Raw genomic sequence first — 26,835 nt, 5'->3', positions numbered from 1 at the left:
GAGCAGTTATGTTTTGTTGTTTTCTCTCTTGCTTGGTTGGGGCTGCTGTGAGAGAGGGTGTCTCTGAGGCAAACTTTCCGGCCTCTCTTACACTCGGACGTGCACACCTCCTCTCAAACACTCTTCTGAGCGCTCTCAGCGGGAAGGTTTGTCCACACCTATTAATCCTCTCTCAGTGTCCAGCTTCTTGTTAGTAGCAGCTGGTTGCATGTTTTTTGCTTGTTCGGACGAAACGGTTCAAGAAACGACTCATACCAACTCTTGAGAAATGTCTCTATTTTTTTGTACACTTTCTTTCTTTTGATGTTTTTTATTAATTTCCCTTACTTAAAAAACAAAACACCTGTCGTCCCGTAAAACATTTCACATCTCCCCTTGCCTGTTCTTAGAGTGTATGTATCTGTGGGACTGAACTAAATGCATGCACTGTAGTAGTCGTACTGGTAGCAGTAGATGTAGTTGTAGAACATGCATTGTCGAGTTGATATTATAGGCACCATCAACGCGAACGAGCGTGGCAGATAAAAGCAGAGCCTTGGTCTGATTGAAAGCGTAGGGATAACACAGCAGAGAGCTGCTGATGGCTTGGATCCATAGAGCCCTATTCGTTAAATCCCATTATCTGGAAGTTTAAATTGAAGCCGGCTGTAGGCAACCTACACCCTCCGTACAAGAACCCGCACACGCTCTTATGCTGATAGTAAAACTGACCTTTTTTTAAATTCAAATTAACCCCCCTAGGAACTGAAACACTGACTATAACTGTATTCTCTTATTTTTATTTTGTATCCTAAAGAACCTAAGATATTTTTCAAATCATTTTACAATCATGGTTTCTCCATCAGCCTGTTACTCGTCCATATTAGCCCATAGACTCATTCGTTGGCGGTCGTAGACCAGATGTGCCACACGCAAATCACTCCATTTGGGAATCCAGTAATTCCGTGTGTGTGAGGCGGCTCCCCGCAGCCTGTCCTGAGCCACCAAGCGATTGTTTGTAGGTCATAAACCTTAAATCTTATTATGCAACAGAGACTCTGAGCTAGTGATGGGTCGTACTCATTGCCATGTCACCCAGCTTAAGGGAACATTTTTAAATGAAGATTTAACATTTCATAAATATCAGCATGAGGAGTTCGAGGCAAGTTCATCCTCTGTGCCACGAGCCAGCAGTGGCTTTGCTTCTCCTGCCTGGGTTTCTGTGCTAAACTTGGAAAATGCAGAGATGGCGCTGCAGTCAGTAAATCCAACAGATGGTAATTGAGATCCCGAATTAGGCTTTGGTTTATTTGTTTAGTTTGCTGCTTGTCAGGAAACATCCTGATGGGAGCAGAAAAGCTCCTCTCTGGTGTGGTCATCCCCCCGCCTCCTCCCAAAGCCCTGGCCATCCCCAAAGCCAGCTGTGCTGGGTGGGAGCCTCTCCCTGCTCTGCTGGGCAGAGCCACGCACTCATTAATGCACTTCAGGCAGCAAGGGCTTTCAGAGGAAATAAAATATCCAGGATGGGCTTTCCAGTGTAATTAAGGATTTGTATCTGCTCCTTACCTCTAATAGAACATTGAGTAAGTCAAGCAAACAAGCACTGGGGCTGACACGGTGCAAGGTGAGCTGAGCTGCCCCTGGTGCTGCCAGGGAGCTGAACACTCGTGTGCCAAGGCAGGGATGAGGTTCCCTTTGGATCTCAGTTTTCCAGGGAAATGGGGAGCCTGCTGTTCAGTGCATCCCAGCACGTGATGAAGTGAGGAGTGTGCCTGAAACTCAGCAGAGCCTTGTCTGACACCTAAGGAAGGTGCTCCAAAATCTAATCTACTCATAGTTTAGCAAATTAATGGCCATAAAAAGGGGGACAGTGGTTGGTCTGTGTGTGCAGGGGGAGAGGAGCTGCCACGGGCTCATGGAGATGTCAGGAGGAGCATTTCAAAGATCCAGCCATGAACCAATTTGGGATTTCTGCAGCCCGCTGGGAGGACTCCCTTGTGGCACAGTGGCTCTGGTGGAATTGCTCTCCCTTTTTTATTTTCCTCTATGAAAGTACATAAAGTTTAATCCAGGCTATGTAATCTCAAAAGCCAGAACCTAACAAGTGGACCACTTGGGAGCAGCAAGGGCTGGAATTTCTCACTCCAGTGGAACTGCCAGTAATTATGTGACAGAGCCTGGCGGGTGATGCATTGGGAAATTAGTGGCTGCATCGGATTTTATCCTTTGCTTATCTCCCTGGCAGAGGCAGCGCGTGCTGGGGAGCACGGCCGGTGGCCAGGCAGGGACCCCACACTGCAGGGGCTTCGGGGAGGGGTGGGAGCAAGGCAAATCATCCTGGTTTAAACAGGAATTCCATCAGCCAGGCTCGGCATGCGGCAGCCCCAGGTGGTGAATGCACTCTGGAGGAGCCACTCCACATTCCCATGGGTGGTTTTGGCCTTCTTACTGACATACTGGGAGCCCTACAGTTACTTGTCTGTCTACTACCCCAGATTTTAAAAATAATAATAATGAAAGGGGCATCTTTTCTGTTTGGCTCAGAAGTGCTGTGCTGCTCCAGGATGGGAACCCCACAGGTCCTTTTCAGAGCAGGCTCCAGGCAGAAGAAACCCTGTGTCTTGTTTTACTGTAGGATGCCTCTTTTGGATCTTTTTTGATCCATGAGGGACCGAGTTGCTTCCTGCACTGCCAGGGAGAAAATTCAGTAGATATGAAACAATTTGGTGCTGCTGCTGCTCAACCTTGGCCACAGCGGCCGGTGTTTGACAGGGCACTGGGCTGAAGTCTATTGAGGTTAAAATACATCAGCTTTAATCAATAATTTTGTAATAGAAAATCTTGTGCACTTGATAAATCATCTCCAGTGCAATTAGTGACCACCTCTGAAGTGCAGTTGAAGTTAATCTGTAGCAAATTTAGCCAGTAACTTTTAATAGTCTTTTCCATCAGGAGAATTATTTTCCACGGGAAAATGCTCCTCAGAATGCTCATCATGCTGTTTTATTTAGGGAGAAATTCTTCTCTGTGAAGGTGGGGAGGCACAGGTTGTCCAGAGAAGCTGTGGCTGCCCCATCCCTGGAAGTGTCCAGGAGCTTGGAGCAGCCTGGAACAGTGGAAGGTGTCCCTGCACATGGCACGGGGTTGGGACAGCTTTGGTACCCTCCAAAGCCCTGCCACAGCCAATTATCCATGTTTTATTCCCTTTCTCCCAGCGGAAGCTGGGGGACAGAGCTGCTGGCAGTTGTAATTAGACTTTGCTCCCTGCAAGATGCAGACAAGTTGGAGAGCTTGAAGTGGGGTTTCAGCACGTGCTCTCCAGTGCATGAGATCTTCCAGCACAGGATGGTGTCTCCTGCATTTTAATCCCTAAACAGGTAAAATACTGCCAGAGCTGAGGGTGACTTGACTCCCCAGCAGCAGTTGCAGGCTGTTACCCATTAGTGGAACAACTGCTAACTGTGAGGCAGCACGCAATGGACTGACACACTACTGTCAGTATTTTCATGCTGATTCTCTCCCCAAATGCTTTAAAAGTAAATACATAATTACAGTGATGTTTCTTCTCCCTCTCTTCTCTCTGAAATAGAAGGCTACCAGAGGAGCAGAGTAGTTTTTCTTTGCAGCAGATGTTGGTGTGCATCTGGCTCCGTGTGAGCTCTGTGAGAAGCACGGTGGGTTAGGAATTGCAAGAGAATGCAAAATGGATCTGCAGGTATATAAACCTGAGCTGCTTAAAAATAATAAACTCATGCAGCTGGGGCCTTTGTGAGCATTTCCTGATGTTTAAAAGAGCCCAGAACTCTGCGCCCTGACCCTGACTGGGATGTCAGCTGCCGACAGCGTGGAGGGTGCCACCAGCTCTCCCCCAGGCACCGTGTGCTGGGCAGCAGCTTGCCTGGTGCAGAGCCTCCCACAGGAGGGGATGGCTGCACAGGACTGGGGGTTTGCAGGCTGGATGCCTCTTCTGTTACCTGGATAACCCCCCTGTGCTCCTGAGCATCCCCCCAGCCCGTGGGATCAGCAGAGGGAAGGTGCCCCCCAGGCAAGGCCCTTCTGCTACTATGACTTGAATTATGCAGCAAAACAAAGACCCGGTTTTGGTTTAATTTTCCTCCTGTATTGTCTGTTATTGTACAAAAGGCTTCAATTTCAAATTACAGGAGTGATAGCCAGTTAATGTGGTACAGTGGGAGGCCGGAGTTGCTGTTGCTATGGCAATGGAGTTCGGCTCATTTGTTTTGTAGATGAGTAATTACTACGCAATTAGAGTAGGCTAAAAATAAAGAGGCCTTTTGTTCCCTCTTACTCATTAATATTAATAAAAGACCTGTCCGGGCTGTGGTAAACAATTAATGCAGATGTGGTTGCCCATGGTAAAATTAACAGCAGCTTTCCTGCTCCTCGGCGTGACATGAAGGCACCGGCATCACCTGGCTCAGCTCTTCCTTCATTTTAAATGGAAAAACGGTTACAGAGGGGTCTGTGATATCCCAGCATCCGAGCTTTAGCTCTTATTTGCCAGTTGGATGGGTGGTAATAAGTGTTAAAGCTTCATGAAGCTTTAACAGGCAGCAGGAGCAGCGCTGGGGTCGGCGCCTGCGACACAGCGAGCGCCCGCAGCCCGCCGAGGGCTCCGGGAGGAGCCCAGCAGCAGCTCCTGCTGCTGACAGATCCTCATTCATCCCCCTTGGATAAACGCCAGGGCTGGAGCAAGAAACTTGCCCAAGAACCTGAGCACAGACAAGGACAAGCGTGGTGCTGCTGAAATGACTCCAGCACGGCATGTTACAAACACAGATCGACAAAAAAGAGAGTAAGGAGCAGTCCCTAGCATTTGATGTGAAGTAAAAAGATGACAGTACCTTTAGCCTGGATATTAGGATGAAATTCTTCCCTAGGAGGGTGGGCAGACCCTGGCACAGGGTGCCCAGAGAAGCTGTGGCTGCCCCTGGATCCCTGGAAGTGTCCAAGCCCAGGTTGGACAGGGCTTGGAGCAGCCTGGGACAGTGGCAGGTGTCCCTGCCATGGCAGGGGGTGGCACTGGGTGGGCTTTCAGGTCCCATCCAAACCATTCTGTGACTGTGTGAGGTACGTAAACATTAATCACATCATATTTTAAATTAGCTGTAAAACCAGTTAAATTGGCAGGAGCCAGTTAGGAAATTGACTCAACAGGACAGCATTTGTCTGCCCCTTTGGTTTATTTGTGAGCTCCAACAGAGCTGGTGAACAACCCGTGCCTGCAGGGAGGGACAGCGGAGCAGCACAGAGCTGGGACTGGGGCAGGGGCTGATGAGTGGTCACCTGCTCCCTGCATCATCCCCGGGCTGCTCAGCACCCCTGGAATGCACCAGCAGCAAGGCAGAACCTCTCCAAAGGGCAAATACCCCAGCCCAGAACCCTGAATCCTCTGCTGGGGGGGCTGTGGATGCACAAACCGCATCCCTCCCAAACTGTTTAACTAATGGAGGGAATCGTAGCAGAGCCTTTGTAAGGTCGACATTTGTTTGTTGTTAAGGATCTAATTAGAAACATGAGAGGAAGCTGAATGGCTGCTTGCTCGGCTAATTAGCGACATGCACGAAGACCACTTTGAACTTCAAGGACACAAAGCTATTAGCGCTTACATCAAAAATGGATTAAACTTCTGTGCTTTTATAATGATTAAAGATGAGCCGCTCGAGAGGAAATCCTTTTGTAAGGCTGTGACAAGAGCTGGCTCCCCGACTGCAGCTCCTACAAGCGAAGCTTTGTGTGGCCTCCGTGTCGCGCTCGGCCCCGCGCGAGTGACACCGCTAACACACGCTACGGAAAACGGGATTAGGCAATAAATATTGATCGTTGGCAAAAAATTACAGCTGAGCTGCAAAGTGCAGTTATTTGTCCTGCTGCATAGCTGCAGGAATTAGCACAGCTGGGCTTGAACGCGCTGAATTTTGTGTCTTCTGCAAATTGGTGCACATCGGCAGCTTCCAGATGTGGTGGATGCCTTGGATGTGTTAAGTGCAGTACTTAGGAGAAGCAGGGGCTCACATGCAGCAGTGGGTTTGTAAAACAGGTGAATTTTTATCTTGCCTAAGCTTGTGGAAGCTGCCCAGCTCTTGCTCGTGGCTCATCTCAGGTAGTGCGGCAGTTGGTTTGTGTCGTGCTGGGCTGGAGGAGCAGCGTGGTGGGAGGACACTGAAGCTGCAGCAGGAGCAGTTGCCACAGGATCCCAGGTGCCATTATCAGCCCATTGTGCCCAGCTCGAGGAAGGTGGGCAGCACTCAGCCCTCCCTCCGGGTTCCGCTCACTTCCAGCCGTAATTGCCGAGCTCACCACCCACTGCTCGCTGTCATTACCCTGCGATATTTTGATGTGTGAAGCCGTTTCCGAAGGGGCTGCAGCCGCAGAACAACCTTTGAAAGTGTGACTGCAGCTAGAAAATAACGTACAAATAGTACCTTGTTAGGGCAGATCTCGGTGTGTCTCAGCCTCATCACCACTTATTTTGCTGATGAGCCCGACAGTTGTTGTATTTTCCTTTTTCCCTGCAGGGCCAGTGTAGCTGCAGGGGAGGGATAACCTGGGGCAGCCTGGCTGCTCCCCATTACGGAGTGCGTCGGGGTGACAGGGAAGGCACAGCACTCGCCTTTGATTTTCCAGTCAGGACTGAGCCAGCTGTCATCTGTAGCTCTTCACACTTGCAGAGGAGCCGTGTCTGCCACAGGGTTCTTAGAGAGAGAGTTTGCTTTTCAAGTCTGCTTGGGAAGAGCAGGAGCAGAGGGATGCAGGTCCCCATGAGAGATGTACAACATGGCAGCTCTCGTCGTGACGCCGGCGTTATTTGTTTTTCTTGTTTGTCTCCCAGTTTCGCTTCCAGCGAGTTGGGAGCTGTTTGTACCTTGTTATTCTCCAGAATATCTGTGTGTTTCCAGCTCATTATTTCTGAGACGTTTGTGAGCTGGGGCATTGATCCGAGTTCGAGGTGTGCCGCACGCTGCCTCCGACAGAACCCACGCTCTGTAAAAGCTCAGACACAAGGAAGCGATGCTTCCAGTGCCTCAACCTGACCACAAAGGAAGGGGTTTGGAGCTCTGTGAGGTGATTGGGCTAGAAAAAAAGAGCCTGAATATGAGCTTTTATTTCTCAGTGCTGTGCCAGTGCACTCCTGCAGCCTGAATAGGCCACTGAGAACCAGGAGCACCGATGTCTTATTTCAGACTGGCATTAATTTGTACATCCAGTCCCGGGTAAATGACATTCTGGTTGTTAGCAGCTCTGAAAAGCAAGGTACAAACTCCCATTAACTTCAGCCCTGACTGCACAAAGAATTAGCTTTGGCCAAGCGATCTGTAACATGGGTGCAGTGCTGCTAATTATATTTATAAGGCTCTGAGCACTAATGATGTAAGATCTGCATGCGGTGCTGAAGTTGTGCTGGTTATTTAAAGTCTCAGCGTCAGGCTGCGAGTGCTGCTCTGTTAGTCATGCGTGCCACAGCGTGGCCATTACTGCTGCCCTGGGGACACTCGGGTCCCCAGGGAAGGTGGGACTGTCCCCATGCCACTCACTGTGGTTTTGCTCTGTGTCCTCTGCAGAAGCTGTGCTTGGGTGCTTGCAGAGGCAGCACAGCAGGCTGGAATGCTTGGGAACAGGTGATACTCCTTCTGTGACAGTTTTCTCTTAAAATCCAGCAGTAAATGTGTGACTCAGATTCATAAATTCATAGAATCCCAGAGCTGGTTGGGTTGGAAGGGACCTTGAAGAGGATCTAATCCCTCCCCATGTTGTGGGCAGGGACACCTTCCACTACACCTGGTTGCTCCAGCCTGGCTTTGAAATGAAATGCCACCAGGCTGTGGGGCAGTCCCCTGTCCCAGGTGGGCTGCTCAGTGCCCTGCCCCGTGCCCCTGTGCCCTGCCTGCTCCCACCCCTGCCAGCAGCATTCAGTGTTATTATATCATTTACTCCTTCGAGCTGGAAGATGATGTTTGCAGCATGTTCTATGAATTTTTCATAAAGATAGAAAAACAGACTAATCTTGTGAGCTTTGAGTCTTGGTGGTGGGTAATGGCTTTGATTTAAAGCATTTTGTCTTAATGATAGTTATATTGAAAATTTCCTGCTGCTTTCAAGCACGTTTAGTTATTATCATAAACATTGATGGTAGAAATGCCTGCCAAATTATGCGTGGCTGTTTATGGCAGATGAGAGAGTCATCCAGAAATTATAGCGCTGGATCAACAAGTTGTGAAGGAACCTGTTTGTACAGGAATCCACCCTGTGGGCAGTGGGACAAGGCAGGAACAAGGAGGGTCTTGAAGGAGAAAAGGGCTGGAGATGACCAGCTCTGGTTGTAGGATATGCTTGACAGGAGATGAAAAATAAAATAAATTTCTGATGAGAATAATAGAATCATTTATGTTGGAAAAGACTTCTAAAATCAGAATCTTACTTTAACCCCCCACTGCCAAGCTCCCCCATCCCTGCAGAGCTGCTCATCCCCATGCATGGCTGCTGAGGGACAAGGAATATCCTGCCTGGACTCGAAGAGGAAATCCAGTGAATTGTGGTGGTTTCTTTCCCTCATGAGAATTTCCTCACCTGTGCACTGCCGCAGGGAAGGCAGACACACATTCTGCACAGTTCCTCACCTGGATTTTTTTCTAAATTTTAAAATACTCATATTTGTTATGAGTCCCCTGCAAAGGTGTTTAAGTCTTTGGGTTTTGGTGCTGTAGCAGAGGGAAGGGTGTCACCAAGGCTTCATGTGGGTTGTGTGCAGGGCACAATGGTCCCCACACAGTGTCTGTCTTAGTCCTCTGTCCAGGTTGCCCCTGGTTTGTTTCCTTTGAAATACAGTATATTTTAGTGGTGCCTGAGTGGGTTTTTTGTCCTCAGGTCCCATTTACTAGTCCCTAAGGGCCTGACTGTCATCCCAGTACTGTGTGAGTTCCCCCTGTAGGACAGTAATGTCAAAATCCTCACGTCTCTTCTCCTTTTCCCTTCCTCTTCCCCTTCATCATTCATGGCTGAATTGAGTTGATTTGGGTGGGATCCCAGCATCCAGCTTGTCGTGCCTCGCCCAGGCCTGGCGGCGTTGGGGTCCTCCTCAGCGTCACGCCGCTCCTAAGGCAAATGTCAGCAGGAACCTTGATTCAGAAATTTCTCAAGAGTTCATCGAGGGAGAGTTTACCTTTCAGCACTGACCTTTCTCACTGAACACAGATGAACACGAGAGCAGGGCCCGTGTGAGCGTGGCACTTTGCAGGAGAAGGCTCCGGACGCGCATCCCTGCCTCAGCCTGGGCTGTCAGGCTGCTTTGGGTTCCAGCTCTTGGCTCCTTGACATAAAGCACTTGGCTGAACGTGGAGGAGCATCTCACACGCATGTTAAATGGGGATAAAGGCACTCTGCTGAAGGATGGGTTGGTAATAAAGCCTCACTGCCTGAAGAGCTCCAGCTCTTGCTGTGCCAGCCCTGCACAGCAGCTCCCAACTCCACCAGCACCAGTATTGGCATTGAAAAAAACCTGCTGGGGCTGCTTTATGAGCCCTCATTTTTTATATCATTCTGTGTCCCATCTCACATTCCCTCACTGCTTTTCAGTGCTCCTCAAGCCACTGTAACACTGGGCAGAGTAAGCCTGAGGCTTCCCAAAGCCTGTCCCTCTGGCCTGCAGGCAAATGTTCACCTGCTGATCAAAATCCACAGTCTCAGAGTCTTCTCTGTAAGAAAAACCACAGCAAATTCAAAGTGAAGCAAGCAAAACATTAGCCTGCCCTGTTCCATCACTGCCAGAGCTCCTGGCTGCTGGCCCTTGATCTCCAGGAAGGAGCTTCTGTAGCCCAGAGGATGGAGGATGGCTGGGGCTGAAGATGAAAGGTGGTTGGCTGTGACTTAGAAGCACATCTAATCTTTTGCACATCTCTCCTGACCTTGATCTATCACAGGGCTTCCTGGGGACACTTGGGATTGTGAATTTTGCATACAGGGAGCCTTTGAGCTGGAGGTGCCTAGGCACAGTCTCAGAGTGTGAAGTTGCCCACTGCAGGATGGCTTCCTGTGCACTTGGTTGGGAAATGGGACCTGAAATCCATCCTTTGCTGCCAGGACTTCCTGAGTGCTGGCAATTCTTGGAAGGGGAGAAGATGGCCCTGCCGACCCTCAGTCACTGCTGAGGCAGTCTGATGGATCCAGAGTCAGGGGATTCCTGGTCAGCCCAGCCCATGCCCCTGCTGGGACCAGCCAGAGGGTCAGGCTTTGCTCCTGCTCCTGGCATCGGGTCACAGTCACTGCTTCCCTCCCCTCCATGGACACCACAATCCCCTGACAGTTCTGCAGCAGCAAGCTTCCAAACATCTGCCCCAATTCCTCTTCTTGCCATGGGATGTTGGTGGCCAGGGGAAAGGCTCCAACTCCTTCCAGCCTGCGAGGAATTAATGTCAGTGCTCTGCAATTCCCACAGTTCACAGCAGCCTTGGAAGGCTCCTGACAACCTCCAACATCAGGAATTTTGTCATAAGGACACAGGTTTCCAAACACTGTTAACTTCTGTTAGTGATGCAGTATCTGCAGTCTAGAGGATTGCAGGCATTTTTCCTTCTTCCTTTGAGTCTCAGGGTACTCCAGGTTTGTGTAAAACAGACTTGTTTCCAGGTAGTTCTTGCCAGAACACATCAGGATTCGCTTGTTGGGGAAGTCGTTCAGGGTCCCTTTGCTGTTGTGATGGTAAAGGTGCCTCTGGCTCCAGGTGAGCTCACCCGAGCTCCTGGAAGAAGACAAACACTTAGCAACTAACCATGGCTGAGCAGATAATTTAAATACAGCTTTCTGAGGCTGCTGAGCCTCCTGCTAATTATGGGAGCTTTCTGTTTCATTTGTAGGGTCTGGAGAGAAGTGTTGGCTCTGGAAAAGCTTCCAGCTTTTTCTGTGGAGTTTTTCAGGCACCACATGGAGAGGTGCCAGGGCATCCCAGCCTCCACACAGCACTTCTTAGGTGGAGGAGCAGCCTTTGGCATGCCCGTTCTCCCTCCTGTGAGCAGTGTGGAGTGTTGAACCCCTGGTCAGTAGATGAAAAATTACCTTTTCATTCCCCACCTGAATAACCAACCCATTGCCAGCTCTTCCTGCAGGTGTGAAAGCCTTACCTCCAGTCTTAAGAGATGCAAATGAGAGTGGCCAGGGTGGGATATGGGGTGTGGGGGCACAGAGGGTCTCTGTGGTTCCTCAGTTGGTTGTTCTGGAGGTTTCTGGTGCTGCTGTGGGGTTTGAAGGAGTATTTTACTAACAGGATGCCCCTTGCCATGCCGTGTCCCGCTGTCACTCAGAGCAGCCAACTGGGTTTTCTGTGTGACTTGGCAGGAAAATTCACATCCATTTTATTGAACCAAAGGGAAGAAAAGGGGGGGAAAGTGCTGGCTTGTAGTAATAAAGGGCTTTGGAACATCTCAGCTGGATATTTTTCTTCACGAGTGAGAAGGCCAAATGTTATCTTGACATTTAATCTTTAATAATAAAAAAAGGCTCTTTGTTTGCCAGCGAAGTCCAAAATCTGTTTACTCTCTCATGCCTTATTTCTTTGAACTTGGTAGCTTAGATGTCCTACTTACCCTCCCCTGCTACCAGTCCAGAGCTGTGGTGAATCATTTATTGTGCAGAACTGACTTCCCTGTCACCACGGAGCCACCAGCTGCCAGGTGTGCTCCTCTTGACCAGCTCATTCATCTGAGAACTGGGGACCCCTTGGGTGGGCGATGCCGGGGAAGGGGCCAGGGCAGCAGAGGTGCAGCCTGTGCCCAGCACACACTTTGGTGGGAGCACGGGGCTGGCTCCAGCCTGGGCTCCAGGCCCAGGAGAACCCCGTGGTCAGTCCATGCAGCTCTGACCCATGGGCACAGGTCACTGCAGGCCACCAGGCTTCATAACCCATTCGAGTGTCCAATGGAGATCGTGGCAAGTTGCAGCCAGAGGAAGAGGCTGAAGTAGCCTTGGGGCAGCCTGGAAGGGTGGAGGTGCTGGGGTCGCTGCCCAGGGGGGTTTGGGGCAGGCTGTGGTGTTGGGTCCATGTCCAGCCCTGCTGGCCATCGTGTCCTGGCGCTCCCCACGGTGGGGACACGGTGGGGACACGGTGGGGACACGGTGGGGACACGGTGGCTGTGGCAGACCAGGCTCCCTGTGCTCCCCAGGGACCTTGCAGGTACCACCCAGGTGTAGCTCCAGCTTCCCGCAGCCATCTCCATCCAGCTCCTCCCAGTCCGCTGACTTTTCTTTCGCATTGAAACTCCTTCCTCATAAATTCTACATCCAAGAGCAGCCGTGAGAAATGCCAGAAGCCTGATCATCTAACATGCTTTAATATCTAAATTTCTTCTTCAGTATCATTCTTGTTTACATTGTTTTTCTTTCTCAAAAAAAAAAAAAAAAATTAAGGGAGGAAAAAAATTAAATTTTCTTTTACTTCCACATTAGGAGGTGAGTTGTCATCCACCCTCTGGAATTCTTTTTTGCTTTTGATCTTTATTTATTTGTTTAATTTTGGTTGATGTCCCAAGCATGGTTTTGGAGACGAAGGTAGGTCTTCGCTCTCCAAATCAAAAGGAAAAAAAAAAACCTAAATAAAACAACACTCTCCTTGGTCATATTCAAAAGAGAAAAATCCAAACTGTTCCATTCCATATCATTTAAAGAAAAGAAAAAAACCTATTTCTACAGCTCACTGATCTAAAAGGGCGGGTTTTTTCCAAAAGTATCGAATGGATCCAAAAAACGATTTTCCTAGAACGTGATTCAAGTTATTTGCTGTCAACATTTTAATATCAATATTACCACAATGTGTAGTCTCAAACTAGTTCCTTTGTAGTTTGCATGGGATGTGAATGCTGTCTCGGCGTGCCCAGACCTAGAGAACTTGTTACTACTGCATGAGCATCAAGTCAGATGTTGAAAAATACCTATTATATTTTGTGATAATTTGGTGAAAATGAGCACCTCCAGTCTCTGGTTGCAGTAGTGTGTTGAATGATTGTTCTTTTTTTTTCTTTTTTTCTTTTTTTTTTTTTTTTTTTATATATCCATATATATATTTTTGGAGCTCTAAGCTTCGTAGTAGTCCGGGCTGACTCTTCTCCAGTACTTGCTCTCCTCTCGCATGGCCTTGGTTAAGTGTTAGAATTGGGCCTAGGCTGTTTATTCTGGTGTTTGGCTTTGTAATACCGGTGCATGCCCGGCGTCTGGCCTCATACCCAGCTTTATTCTCTGCACACCAGTCTTGAATAGCTACAGTGCTCAACCGAATTTTGGCGCACCCGCTTCCCCGGCAGGCTCCAACCCAGCGCGGCCCGGAGGCTTCCCCGGGGCCAACAGCCCCGGGCCCGTCGCGGATCTCTACGGCACGGCCAGCCAGGACTCCGGCGTGGGTAACTACATAAGCGCCGCCAGCCCGCAGCCGGGCTCCGGCTTCGGACACGGCATCGCCGTAAGTACCCCGCGCCGGCCCCTCGGGGGGCTCCGGGACGGGCTCTGGGCGGGTTTGGGTGCTGCTGGCCCCATGGCCAGCGTGGCTTCTCGCTGCCGGAACCCGCGAGCCGCGCCCGACGCGCCGGTTAGCGGCTGGGTGGTGGGGGTGACGGCTGGGTGGTGGGGGTGACGGCTGGACGTCAGGGCATTCCGGCGGGAAGAGTTCAGCTTGGGAAAAACCTCCGGAATCGTCGAGCCCAGCCGTTGCCCCGTCACCCCCTGTGGAGCAGGCCGTATCGCAGCTCGCCATGTTTGCAGGCATGGGGACTCCACCGCTGCCATTTCCAGTGGCTAATCACTCTTACACTGAAGAAATTTTGTCCTGATGCCCAACCTGAACGTCTCTTGGTGCAAACACGCCTTTGGAGCTGTCTGCAGCCGGACATGACCTGTCTCAAAGAGAAATATTTAATAAATATGGGATTTAAATCCCTGCTTGTCCATATGGGCTTTACATCAGCCCAACTGGCTGCTGCACCCTCTGGCAGGCAGAGCAGCAGTCCTTGCTCCCACCAAACGAGCAAAATCAGCTCATTAATTGGGCTGGTGGGACCCCCAGCAGGGGGACAGGCCGTGTCCTGCTCCTCTTCACCTGCTTGCTGACCTTTGGGGTCCCTTCCAGCTGGTCCTGGCGTCGCTGGCAGCCCCCCGAGAGCCGCGGGTTCCGAGCGAGGGGCCCCGCTGGGCCGTGGGGTCCCCGGGAGGTGCCTCCTAACGCCGCCCTGGGGCTGCGACCGCACTAATGAGGGGCAGAGATTGGCTTTACGAGGCTGCACGTGGCTGTGTCACCTGTGTGTGAGCATGAATGGGGCTGGCCTGCCCCGCTGGCACCCCCAGCACAGGCTGCAAGGGAGGCTCCTGCCCTTTTTGGAGCACGGTCAGGAGCTGGTTTAATCTCCTGGACAATGAGGAAGTGCAGAGGCTCCCCCGAAGGTCCCTCAAACCGAGAGGAGAACTTCCCTCCCTGATGGAATTGGATGGGGGCAGCAGGAGTGTAGTGCAGACAAAGTTCCTGGAGCTGTTACTTTTATTGCAAAAAAGGCAAACAAACCCTCCGCCTGGCTTTGTGCCCGTGTGCTCAATTCCCATCCCGGGCCTGCCCCTCCCATGGTCACACCATGGACTTGACAATCCCTGTGGATCAATTCTAGCACAAACATGGAATATTACTGCTCTGCAAGGAGCTTACATCCGTTCAAACTGCCACCTCTCACCACTTACAACACCTCTTATTTCCATTTTTCACCTAAAAACCTGTTTGTGCTTGAAAACTTGGGCACTTCTGTATCAGCAACATCCCGATTTTTCAAGTGGAAAGACACCAGGCCCAGGCCTGGGTATCCAGATTTGTCTGCACTAGCACTTCCCAAAGAACCGTTTTATAATTGACTTGCAGATTGGTAGCCTCTTAATTCCCCCAATAACTGCAAAGAATCCCATAGCTTTTATTACATATATATTTGTTTAACCCTCTCCATTTACTAACCCTGGTTTAAAAATAAAGAAGGGAGAACCCCAAAGCTTATTTTTGCACCTGGGGGAATGAGAAGATGATGGTCTTGGAAAGGTGACCACAGGGCTGAGCACACCAGAACAGCTCTCGGAAATCCCTATTCATGCTGGCAACACAGTCTTTCAAGTCCTTTGGTAATTTCTTGGCAAAATTAATAATCAGCTGTTCCCGTGTATAGAGCACTGATGAACTTAACAATTGTACAATTTTAGGGACCTTTGATTGCAACGGCTTTTACAAATGGATACCATTGAAACGTTACACATGGTTGGTTGCCATCTCACTTGGAGGTATTACAGTATATCCCATTTGTACTTTGTGCTGAACTACCATCTCCCCTATATTTACTTTAAGTGAACAATTTTTTTATCTTCATTTCGTCTTTCCTTGGCCTTTAATCATTCCTTTCTGTGATTTGTGTTACTCAAATCAACCTCACGGGCTGGAAACTGGAAGACAGATCCAAAGGTAAAACAAAAGTCAAATTTTCATCTTCATGATGCTTCATGCAATAATTTGAAGAGGAAGAAAACCCAGAAAGCTGTGGGGAATCACCCCCAGTGCCAGCAGCCACAATCCCAGTGGGATCAGAGATCTGCTCCCAGCACACTGGTTTAAAAATAGCTGAGCCACTGCTTTATTACTGAGAAACCATCATTCTTAATTAAGTGCTGTACCAAATATTACAGCTAAAAGATAACATTGTAACTTGTAACCATAGAGCAATTATCAAGATTAAAAAAAAATTAAACCTGAGCAAATTAAATTAAAGGCATTACCTGAGCACCGCAGCCCTGGATCGCTGCCAGTTTCCTACCCTTTGAACTAAGCTCGAGTTAATTAAATGTTTAATTTTTATTTTTTATTATTATTTGGCCTTTGGCATATTCATCTTTGCAAACAAATATTCTTAACACTCGGCATGGAATAGATTAGAAAATGCAATGAAAAACAGAAGTTATCCCAATAAAATGGCATGGGTTTGCCTCCAGAGCTCTGAGCCCGGACAGGCAGATGGAATGGATGTGACAGATTTTATTTCCCTGCCTCTTGCCCAGCACTACATGATCAATGTCACATCATTTACGTTCCAAAATCAGTCTATGAAATCAGAATTAAAGTTAGTAAAGGGTCTGGGAACTGTGGAAAACGTTTGGAGACTTTAAACTACATAAAACTAGATTTATACCTAAACACTAGTGGATAAAGGGGGTTTCTATTTACTCTCCATCTCCACACACACCCCCAAGATTACCTGAAATTGTTCTGTCAATTGATTTGCTCCACCAAGGAGTGTTTTTTATGGGAAAGAAAAAAGTGCCATAAGCACTCTTGCTTAATCCCAGCCATTACTTGCACGTAGCAGGGCCCGTCCGCCGATCAATTTGTCAGAATCCTTCGCGTTTCCTGGGCCGTCAGCCTCTGGAATAGTGAGGTGGTACCCGAGGCCAGCTGGAGCCCGAGCAGAACATCATAACTCAGGCTAATAACGCGCGCTGATGGCAGCCCCGCCAGATGGATGGGCTGTAATCACTCCTCACTGAGCACAGCCCATCACTGCAGCCATCACTTACTGGCCAGCGCTGAGACTCAAACCATTAACGACTTAAAAACAAAGTGGTTTAATGTTGCTCATTACTAATTAAAATAGATTTTTGAGAGGAGGAAATGAGCCTTATTATTAATTCCTCAAGGAAGGCTGAGTTTGAACCGCTTGCGGCAGAGGCTGGTCCTGGCATCCCCAGGGCAGGATTTGGCTGAGCCGCAGGTTCCCGAGGCAGGGATCAGTCCCCACATCCCTGCGGGATGCTGCTGGGACCTCACCCCAGCACAGCTGTTTGGGGATGGGTTTTGGAGGTCATCAGGGAGCATCCTCTCCTGGCCGTCATCCCCGTGAGCGGCTGCCTGCAGAGCCGGTGCCCTAAATATTTATATTTCCTTTATACATCATAAATCTCAGCTTTAAGCGCTGGCAGGGACAGAGCGTTGGAAGGCTGAAGCTCCTGTATAAAATAAATCCTGGCTGCCTCGGTGTGCCCAGGTAGAACTTGTCATCTTGCAGGTACTTCAGAGAAAACCCATTTTACCAAAGCTGTGTGAATTCACGGCGTTACAGATGCCTGGGGAGCCGTTTTTGTCCTGGCCGTGCATCAACTCACATTTCACTGTTCCTAAACTGGAAATAAGAGCAGGGAATACATGAGACCCCCTCTCCCGTGGGGGCTGTCCTGGGAACACCTCAGCATTCCAGCTGGTCCCTCTGCATCCTCCCTCGGGGTGGATGGGGCAGGCTGTGGCTGCAAAGTGTTTGCAAACACTTTGGGTTTTTTTTGTTAAAAATCCTAATCGACCTCAATTAACTGTCCCTCTCCCGTGTCCGTGTCCACCTTCTCCCCACACAGAGTCTCTCTGGATGTCCAGGCAAGACAGGGCGAAGTTTCTGAAGGGGCCCACGGTTGGGTGATCTCGTCAGACTTTGAGCACTACATCACCATCATCATCTTCATCACCATCACCGCCAACACAAACTGGAGGTGGCACTCGAAGGACTTGGGTTGTTTAAAATCTCTCTCATCATCTCATGAATCTGCTGTACTATAAAAACAACAGCTTTTAAAGTATGTATATAAAACCCATTTCTTGTTCGTTTTATTTTCTCGATGGGTTCCCCCCCCCTCTTTTTAAAACCTCTCCAAACCCACATCTTTTCGTAGCCTTTTTGACATAGTCTCGTAGCCACGTAGTCGGAATTCTTTGTGTATGTAGCAAGAGCCTAACCATAGTGTAACTGTTATATTAAGGGGTTTCTTTTGCTTTTTCTTTCCCACCTCCTCCTCCTCCTCCTCCTCCTCCTCCCTTCTGTTTTACGTGGTTGTTGTTGCTTAAAGGATGCTGAGATGGTGACAGGAGGCTCAGCCGCGGGGGGAGCGGAGCCGGCGGCGGGCGCAGCACGGGGGGCTGGCAGGGCACGGGGAGGGGGCAGCAACAGGTTCTCTGGCCCTTCTTTTCCTTTGTGGCATCTTGGTTACTCTAATTCTCTCTATTTTCGGCAATAAGGCGAGGGCGACAAACTTTTTGCGCGTCCTTTTTCTATATAAGTGCTTTTTTTTTTTTTTTTTTTTTTTTTTTTTGTCGTCGTTGTTGTTGAAAGAGGTGATATAAAGGTTTTTTGAAATCGCGAATTCTGAAAAAAAAAAAAAAAAAAAAAAAAGAAAAAAATGATAAAATGCTGTAAATACAATTCCATTAACTACATAGAAACTATTAAGAAAGAGAAATACAAACCTATTTTTGTGATGGAGTCAGCCTAAGGCAGTTTCTCTATGGAAGTGGATGAAAAAAAGACAAGGAAGTTGTAGCCTTTCGGAGCGACTGCCGGAGCTGGCCCGGGGGGTTCTGCTGCTGTGGGACCCTCCCAGCTCGCCCAGGTCGTACCAGCTCCCACGCGTGCACAGCTTGCAAAGGAACAGTCTAGTGGTATTTTTATTTTAATTTAAAACCTGCTTTTCCCAAAACTGATCGAGAAGCTACGATTTTTCCTACTTGGCGCATTTACGGTTCAAAGCACACCTTTATTTTGGTTTGGTTTTTTTTGTTTTTTGTTTTTGTTTTTTTTGGTTTTTTTTTGTTTTTTTTTTTTTTTTAGTCATTGTTTTAAACTAGATCAACTTGCTGTCCAGTCATTTCAGCTGCTCTGGGCACCCCGTGTGGGCAGAGCAGCGTCCAGCTTGCATGGTTTCCTTTTTTATCCATCACTTTCTGTATTGTCAAATTAGAAAGCAACTTTGGTTGGTTTTGATTTCTTTTTTTTTTTTTTTTTTTTTTTTTTTTTTTTTGGGAATACCTCAGTGCTACAAGTTTCACCCTAGAAGCAACGGAAGATTTTAATTTATTGTAGTTGTAAACAGAATTTAAAAGAAATAAAGTATAAAACATCATTGCACTGTGACTGGTAGGGGAAAAACTGACAGTTTCCTATTTGCACATGTTTAATATTTGGCTGTTATATATATGGTCCTCTGTTGGGGGAGGAAACTTATGAAGGATATTTTTTAATTTAATTTTTTTAATATTGGTAAATAGGCCTGCAACAGCAAACTAGAAGTACAACATGGTAGGTGGCATTAAGAACATACTGTAGTGTGGATATATTTCTTCTTTTTTTAACGTAATATTGACAAGTTTTATTAATATTTTTTTAAATTGTTACGTTTATAAATTTGGTACTTTAGGTACAGCCAGTATAAGACACTGAATGCGACATTTGTTAAAAAGAGCTGCTGCACTCCTATTTTTGTAAATTTTACTAACAAGTAGACTAATGTAGACATTCAATAGACAAGGTAGAGCAAGGCATCTTTAACAAAACAAGGCACCATACTGCTAACCGAAAGGAGAAACCTTGTTTTTCTTGTTTTTTAAAAAAAAAACAAAATCATGCTTTTTATGTAATATTTTAGGTTTTTTTCTTATTTCAGAACAACCAGGTTTAAGCAAAATGCTGGACGCTTTTTAAATATTGAGACTTGATCAAGTAATAAAAGAAATAAAACCGAATTCTTTAAAAAATAAAAAGGTTAAAAAAAAAAAAAATACTACGAACCAAATTCCCTGCGATTCAGTGTGCCGTCAGGGAATTTTTTATTGCTATTTTGTCAATGTTGATGATGTACTGTACTACCAGTTGGTTTTCCTCTCCATTCCCTGTCACCTCATAGAATATTCTTTGTTGATCATTGTTGTATGTTAATAGTGTATAAAATGGCTTATCTTGTAAGAGTGCTGTCCTGATGGTAGTGTAGTGAATTTCCCCCCCCTCTTTCTCTCTTCCTCTTCTAGTACATATTGGTAGGTGTATCGTAATTAAGGTTAAAAATTTAGATGTAGTTATTCAGATTTAGGACCAGTAAGGATAGAACTTTCTCTTATTTAAGAAAAAAAAATGGTAATAATTTTGGGAAGGTTTTCCTTTTTTTTTTTCTCTTCTCTTTTTTCTTTCTGTGCTTTTTTTTTTTTCCTCTTGTTTATTATTTTTCTTTTGTTGATCTGATGCGGTTTCAACTAACCAAAGGTCTCACAATGTTAAAAATGCTGGCAAACTCTTAAGGCATTTGTAGATCCCCACCCATGACTTTGGAAAGGGGATGTGCCATACTACCTTAAATGCTAATGCTAGATATGCAAAACTGGATTTTTTTAATTTATTTTTTAAAAGAGGGAGGCACGGTATATTAAAACGATTTTACTAAGAGAAAAAAAAAAAAAAAACATATTTTTTTAAGAATGCTCAGAAGAAATTGCTAATCTGTGTGAATATGTTTTAGATGTTTATATACCTTTTGAGAAGTCCCAGTGGCCCATAGCACAAATGTCGTGGAATCCAAGATGTTTTGATGTGGCTACCTAGACTAAGGTTCACGTTAGTCCCCACTCATCTAGAAATCAATTTTGAAGGATTCTTGGTTTGTTTTTTTTTTTTTCCCTTCGTTCGTTTGGGGGTTTTTTGTAAATTTTTCAGCACAAAGGTTCAGCTCCACCCTTTGATTGACTCAAGCCCAGGAGGGAGCGCAGGATGGTGGAATCACGGTTTGGGTTGGAAGGGACCCTAAAGGCCATCCAGGGACACCTCCCGCTGTCCCAGGGGCTCCAAGCCCCAGTGTCCAGCCTGGCCTGGGACCCTGCAGGGACAGAGTCCTCTCGGGACACCCTCCCTGCCCTTTGCTTCCAGATCTCCCAGCTGGGACGGGCAGCACGGGGCACTGGGTGACCTGGGCACCCAAAGGGCCACGTCCCCAGCACCAGGGACATTCCCGAGGAGCCACAAGGGCTTGGGACCCTCCCCCTTCAAATATCCTTTGTGATCGGCTTGATTAAAGCAAAGCCTGATCTGTCCTTTGGGGTTTTTATTTTTTTTTCTTACACTTCATAAATGTTCATTTTGAGTTGAATTTGTAGCTTGGACTTTAAGGTAGCATGGCTCTCTTTGCTGTAAGTTGATTTTTTTTCCATTGTACAGCAGCGTCTGCTGGTGAATGTCACACATCTTGCTAGGCTTAGTTAAATCATTGGGTAATTGTGGGTGATAACGACCTGAAAGGTGTTGGGATTTCTTTTCTTCCCTGCTTTTCATCTGTAGTGTGAATGAGGGCTAGCGACTCCAGCCACACGTCCCTTCCTGTTTCGTTTCTGCCATTCACTCAATGCAACATAATCAATAATAAAGCAATATAGTTTACTACATTTTTACTGAAGGCCAGCCATGGTTCTGTATGATATTGCATATGAAACTGTTTACAAAAACAAAAAAAAAAAAAAACAAAAAGACAAAAAAAAAAAAAAAAGCAACACTAACTCATAGCTGTCTTTTATGCTATGGCGATGTCTCTTGGGTGGAATCTTCTGAATTCTTTTTTTTAGTGGTTTGGTTTGTTTTTTTCCAAGCGACACAGTTAGTTGAGAGAGAGGGAGAAGTGAGGTTAGTGTCAGAAGAGACAGGATGCATCGAAGACACACCGGCAGATCCGGTCTGCACAGACACTGTAGAGTTTCCTACGTACAGAATCCAGCCGGCCCCGTGCGAACACTACGTGAGGAGATTCTGTAAGCTAAGCAATACTTTAATACTGTAATAAAACTACCAAAAAAAAAAAAAAAAAAAAAAAAAAAAGAACCACAACAATAATAATAATAATTAATAATAATAACTTTTAAAAAGAAAAAAAAAATGTAGTTTGAGAAAGCAAATCCTCGTGGCGGGTTGTCGGCCCCCCCCTTCCCCAGCAGTCCGAGCGTGTTGTGTGGAGAGCTCGGTGTCCGAGCAGGGCCCGGTGGCCAGCGGGGTCACGCTGGGCCAGCAGGGTCACCCCAGCCCAGCGGGGTCACGCTGGGCCAGCGGGGTCACCCCAGCCCAGCGGGGTCACCCCAGCCCAGCAGGGTCACCCCGGGCGAGTGGGGTCACCCCAGCCCAGCGGGGTCACCCCGGGCGAGTGGGGTCACCCCAGCCCAGCGGGGTCACCCCGGGCCAGCGGGGTCACACTGGCCCAGCGGGGTCACCCCGGGCCAGTGGGGTCACCCCAGCCCAGCGGGGTCACCCCAGCCCAGCGGGGTCACCCCAGCCCAGCGGGGTCACCCCGGGCCAGCGGGGTCACACTGGCCCAGCGGGGTCACCCCGGGCCAGTGGGGTCACGCTGGCCCAGCAGGGTCACCCCAGCCCAGCGGGGTCACCCCAGCCCAGCGGGGTCACGCTGGCCCAGCGGGGTCACCCCAGCCCAGTGGGGTCACCCTGGGCCAGCAGGGTCACCCCAGCCCAGCAGGGTCACCCCGGGCCAGCGGGGTCACCCCAGCCCAGCGGGGTCACCCCAGCCCGGCGGGGTCACCCCGGCCCCCCGGGCTCGTCTGTCGCGTGACCGTCGTAGGTCGCACCCCCGTCATTCTCTGTCGTACGAGGTCTGAACTCCCATCAAGTACTAGGATGCAAGTGAGCATTTCAGGTGGTCATAAATGTACCTAAATAAACTATGGCACAGTGGCAGGCCTAGCCCTTCCTTTTATACTTTAGTATGAACTGATGAGAACTTTGGTAGTGACTTTTTTTTTATATATATACATATATATATGTATCTATATATATCAAGCATCTTTCAGGTCTCTGTGTATGGCTTTCTGAAGCCCTGTTGTAAAATACTATGTGGATGGGGGTCTCTCACATCACAGATGTGGAAAGTATAATTTTATATTTGTATTTTCAAATAAATAAGTTTGTGAAAGGTTTCCATCCTCTACTGTGGTCCAGAAATCAATGTGTTTGTCTGACGAAAAAATACAATAAACTGTTTTGAACAGATCCATGGAGTCCATTTCATTGAGGGGGGGGGGAATATTTATTCCTGTGGGGTGAGATCAGCCCCATCACCCCAAAACTCATCACCTTGTTGCCCCCCTGCTCCCAGGGGGTGGGCAGCACATCCCTGCCCTGCCCAGTGCCCCAGGGCTGGTCCCTCACCCTGTGCCCTGCCAGGCACATCTTTGGCATCATCAGCACCAATCCTGTTTCCAGGAGAGCCCAGTCCTGCCGGGTAAATCCTGCTGGATAAATTCCCAGTCCCCCACACCCTTGCTGTGTATTTTCCTCGCTGGAGTGACACCCTGTCTCTGCTCAGCTATTCCACCAGAGGCTGTTTCCCTTTGGCGCTCGGCCCGGAGCAGAGCCAACTCCCCCCAGCCCTCCTTGAGGCTGTAAACACTCATCATTCATCATTGCAGGATCACACGGGCTCCTTTCCTGGGCAGGCGTGGAGGGATGCTCCAGCCCCAGCAGCACCAGCAGAGCTTCCCACTGCAGCAGCCCCCTCCGAGGGGTCCCGGGGGGCTCAGCCCGCTGAAGGTCAGTGCACAGCAGGATGCAGGACGGGCTCTCTGGAAAGCAGTCAACACATCAAGCCCTTAATGGGATTGATGATTAGTGGAGCACCGAGGGGAAAATTAGATTAGAAAAACAAATGAAAATAATTTTCGGAAGTCATGTTTGTTCGGGGTGGAAGGAGCTTCCACTGCGAGGGCTGCAGGAAACGATTTGACTGCAATCCAGAAGAAAAGGAGCGCGGGTCTGGAGTACATTAGTGTGGTGGGAGGCCGGGAATAGCAGCCACTTAACCCTGTCATTCAGCAAACATTAGTGAATTATGAGTGTATTATATGTGGGTGATGTGTTTTGTGCAAAGCCCGCGGGCCCGCTGTAGCAGCACTGAAATGGGAGTGGGGGTCGGTGTCAAAATGTAAATTTTTATACCAGCTCTGGAACAAAAATAAGATTTTGTGTTCGCCTCCCAGCTACCGAAATCAAATTGCAGCCGAAATCAGAGTTGTAAAATAAGCAAAAATTTCCCTTCCCTGTCAAATTAGTGCCCCGATAAAGAAAACAAGGGAGATAAATGTGATTTACTTCCTCTCCCTCCTGTCATAAACATTTATGGCCGAGCTGTAACGATGAGCTGCAGGAGGCAGCTGGGGCCCTTGGGGGTTGTGCAGTGTCACCCACGTGGGGGTCTTTGGGCACGGGGCCCCTGCTGTGGCACCCGTGGGGCAGGCGAGCTCCTGCACCCCTGTGCCACATCCCATCCTGTGCCCCCAGTGCTGCAGCCCTGCCCCAGGACCCCCAGCCCTGTCCCACAGGCTCTGCCGTACCCCAAGCCACAGGTGGCTGTCCTGGCTGTCCCAAAATCTCCGAGTAAATCCCAGGTTTATTAACGTGCTTGGAGGACTCGAGCACCCCCTCTGCTCTTCGGCAGAGCCACGCATCCCCCATCACTCATCTCAAGGCTGCAGCAGAAACCAAGCCAGCGTTTATTAATTATGAGCTTAAGCGCTCCCTTTCACGGCTATTTACAAGGGCCGCCTCATTATTAACACAGAATAATAAAATAGAGGGGTTTAAAACTCATTTGTTCCACTGGGTACCAGTCCCTGTGGTGGCACGAGCCCCGATGCCACCCAGCCTGAGAGCACTGAGACCCTGATGGTGATGAAACCCACCCCAAAAAAACCCTCCCCTCTTTACCATTCTGCATTCAGTTACATCGGATACCGTCAGAAATGAGCAATTCCAGCAGCTCCACAAAGTCGAGGGCGCGGGGCTGCAGTTTCCAGCTGCTCACGAGGTGGTGGCAGCGCCTGGGTAAGGAGAGACACTTGTAATTCATTAGCGCTTTGCAAAGGGCACCGGTACTTGACTCTGTTTGTGCATTAGGCAAAGGCTGATTCCTGCTCTTTACCTCCACGGCAACGGCTGCGATGAGCACGGAGCAGCTCCCGCGGGCCGGGCTGGCTGCTCTGCGGGCAAACAGAGCTGATCAGAGAATCCTGGCGTGGTCCGGGTGGGAAAGAACTTTAAAAACCACCCAGTGCCACCCCCTGCTGTAGGCAGAGACACCTCCCACTACCCCAGGTTGCTCCAAACCGTATCCAACCTGGCCTTGAGCACTTCCAGCTTCCCTGGGCAGCCTGTGCCAGGGCCTCCCCGCCCTCACAGGGAAGAGTTTTTTCCCCATAGCCAAACTGAATCTGCCTTCCTTCAGCTTGAAGACGTTTCCCTTGTCCTATCACTGCACACCCTTGTGAAACTAAAGTCTCTTTCCAGTGTGAGTGGAAGAGCCTGGTCCTCAAAGCCTGTCCTCAAAGCCACTGTACCCCACGGTGGCAGCAAGCCCAGGTTCCCAGCCTGACCTTCCCAACGTCAACAACTCAGCCCTGACGCGGCCAGGGCGGCTGAAATTTGGGCACATTCCCACGCACTGCTGAATTTCTGGCAGCCCGGGGACCAGCCGAGGTCCCGGTGACAGTGACAGTGTCCAGCCCACAGCCTGCGGCTGCCGCTGGGTGCCAATGGCTGTGGCACTGTGAGTGGCACTCGCCCCAGGAGCGGGTGAGAGGAGCCCGCGCAGCGCTCCCGCTCGCGGATAATTACTGATTAAAAACTAGTTAAAAAGCCAGAGGAGGTTGAAACGTGCTTTAACCGGGTGACCCCGCCCCGTGCCAGCCGCGGGGAGATGGGAGCAGGTACGGAACGAGCACTGGCAGCGCCTCCATCGCCTGGTGACACCCAGCAGGGATCTGTCACCTCTGCATCCACAGAGCACGGGCTCTGATGTGACATAAACATCAGCGAGAATAAAAAGCAGGAGAAAGTTCCTGCTTTTGCCTTTTGCCAATGCATTTCGGCCGCCAGTAAAACTGCTCAGGATTGATACAGGGCTCTCCACCTCTTCAAAGCGGCAGTTTGTTCCTCTCAGCCCCTTTCATCCAGACATCCAAAGTGCTTCCTCCTATCGGTCCTTTCACAGCCTTTTGATGGGTGGGGAATTCCTCTTTTTTTGATATTGAAAAAGTGAGCCAGGCTGGGCTGTGGGCTCCAAACCCTCCTGGACTGGAGGTGGAGCCCAAGCCAGGTCCCGTCCCCGTCCCCGTCCCGCTTTGCCCCAGCAGCGGCTGAGTTGCCCAGCAAAGGACGCCCGGGCGGAGGAGATGCGGAAGGGGGTGAACACCTGGAGGGGTGCAGCACCCAGGCCGGGCTCAGCATCACCTCCGGGGGGCCGGGGCCGCCGGGACCCCCCGGCCCGGGCGCCGCTGGGGCATCACGAAGCCGCACACGCCGGCCCGGAGGAGCGGCGGCCGAGCTGTCAATACTGATAGCGGCGACAGCGGGGAAATAAATGCAGCCTCTCCATCGATCCGGCAGCGGCGATGGCAGCGCGGCGGACACGGCAAGGTCACCGGAGCCCTCTGCGGCCCCGAGGGTCCCCGCCGAGCCCCGCGCATCCCTGCGCGGGGTCCCCGCCGAGCCCCGCACAATGCAGCGCGGCGCCGGTGCCACCCGGGGCGAGGGGAGGCGGCGGGGCCCCAGCCCGAGCCCGGGGCCGCTCCAACAATGCTGTGCCATTAGCAATCAGAATATCCGCCGGCCGCTCATACAAAATCAAGAGGCAAAATAATTGAGTCAATAGCGCTGCGAAAGGATTGCTCCTTCAGCCCCATTCTTGTGCTAACAATCCTCCAGCAGGGCTGAGGATTCAAAAGCTCGGAGAATCAAAAAGGAATTGATTTGATTCAGAGCTTTAGGCCGGGCTGTATTTAACACATCATTTTTGCTTGCTCTACATAGAGTAGAAACTGTTTGAAGGCAGAGGAGAGAGACGGGGGAGCGGGAAGCACAGGAGCAGGAGAATATTCTGGATTTGCTGCTTTCCCGAGAGCGGTTGGACGCACACTGTCCCCACAGGCGGCTGACAGACCCTGGGGACCCACAAAGAGACACCCCTGGGCTCCGAGTCCCCTGAGCATCCACC

At 49.3% G+C, this 26,835-nt stretch overlaps 1 protein-coding gene across 13 annotated transcripts in view; it reads left to right on the top strand.

Annotated features, from left to right (window-relative positions):
- The window catches only part of MSI2 (musashi RNA binding protein 2), a 203,733-nt gene extending 185,810 nt beyond the window's left edge, over positions 1-17,923 (top strand). For 3 of the 13 annotated variants that reach the window (XM_053961230.1, XM_053961224.1, XM_053961237.1), the window contains 3 exons: positions 13,233-13,441; positions 15,208-15,285; positions 17,398-17,920. In XM_053961230.1, the coding sequence (XP_053817205.1) occupies positions 13,233-13,441; positions 15,208-15,249 (251 nt within the window). In that variant the 3' untranslated portion in view covers positions 15,250-15,285; positions 17,398-17,920. Of the gene's footprint in view, positions 1-54; positions 147-13,232; positions 13,442-15,207; positions 15,286-17,397 lie in introns of those variants that run through there. The other 10 variants (XM_053961231.1, XM_053961229.1, XM_053961228.1 and 7 more) reach the window with 9 other exon arrangements.
- Positions 17,924-26,835: the final 8,912 nt, after the last annotated feature.

Source organism: Vidua chalybeata, chromosome 20, assembly GCF_026979565.1.
Source record: "Vidua chalybeata isolate OUT-0048 chromosome 20, bVidCha1 merged haplotype, whole genome shotgun sequence".
NCBI lineage: Eukaryota > Metazoa > Chordata > Aves > Passeriformes > Viduidae > Vidua > Vidua chalybeata.
The sequence above is the reverse complement of the archived record's forward strand: the minus strand, read 5'-3'. Positions and strand labels throughout refer to the sequence as shown.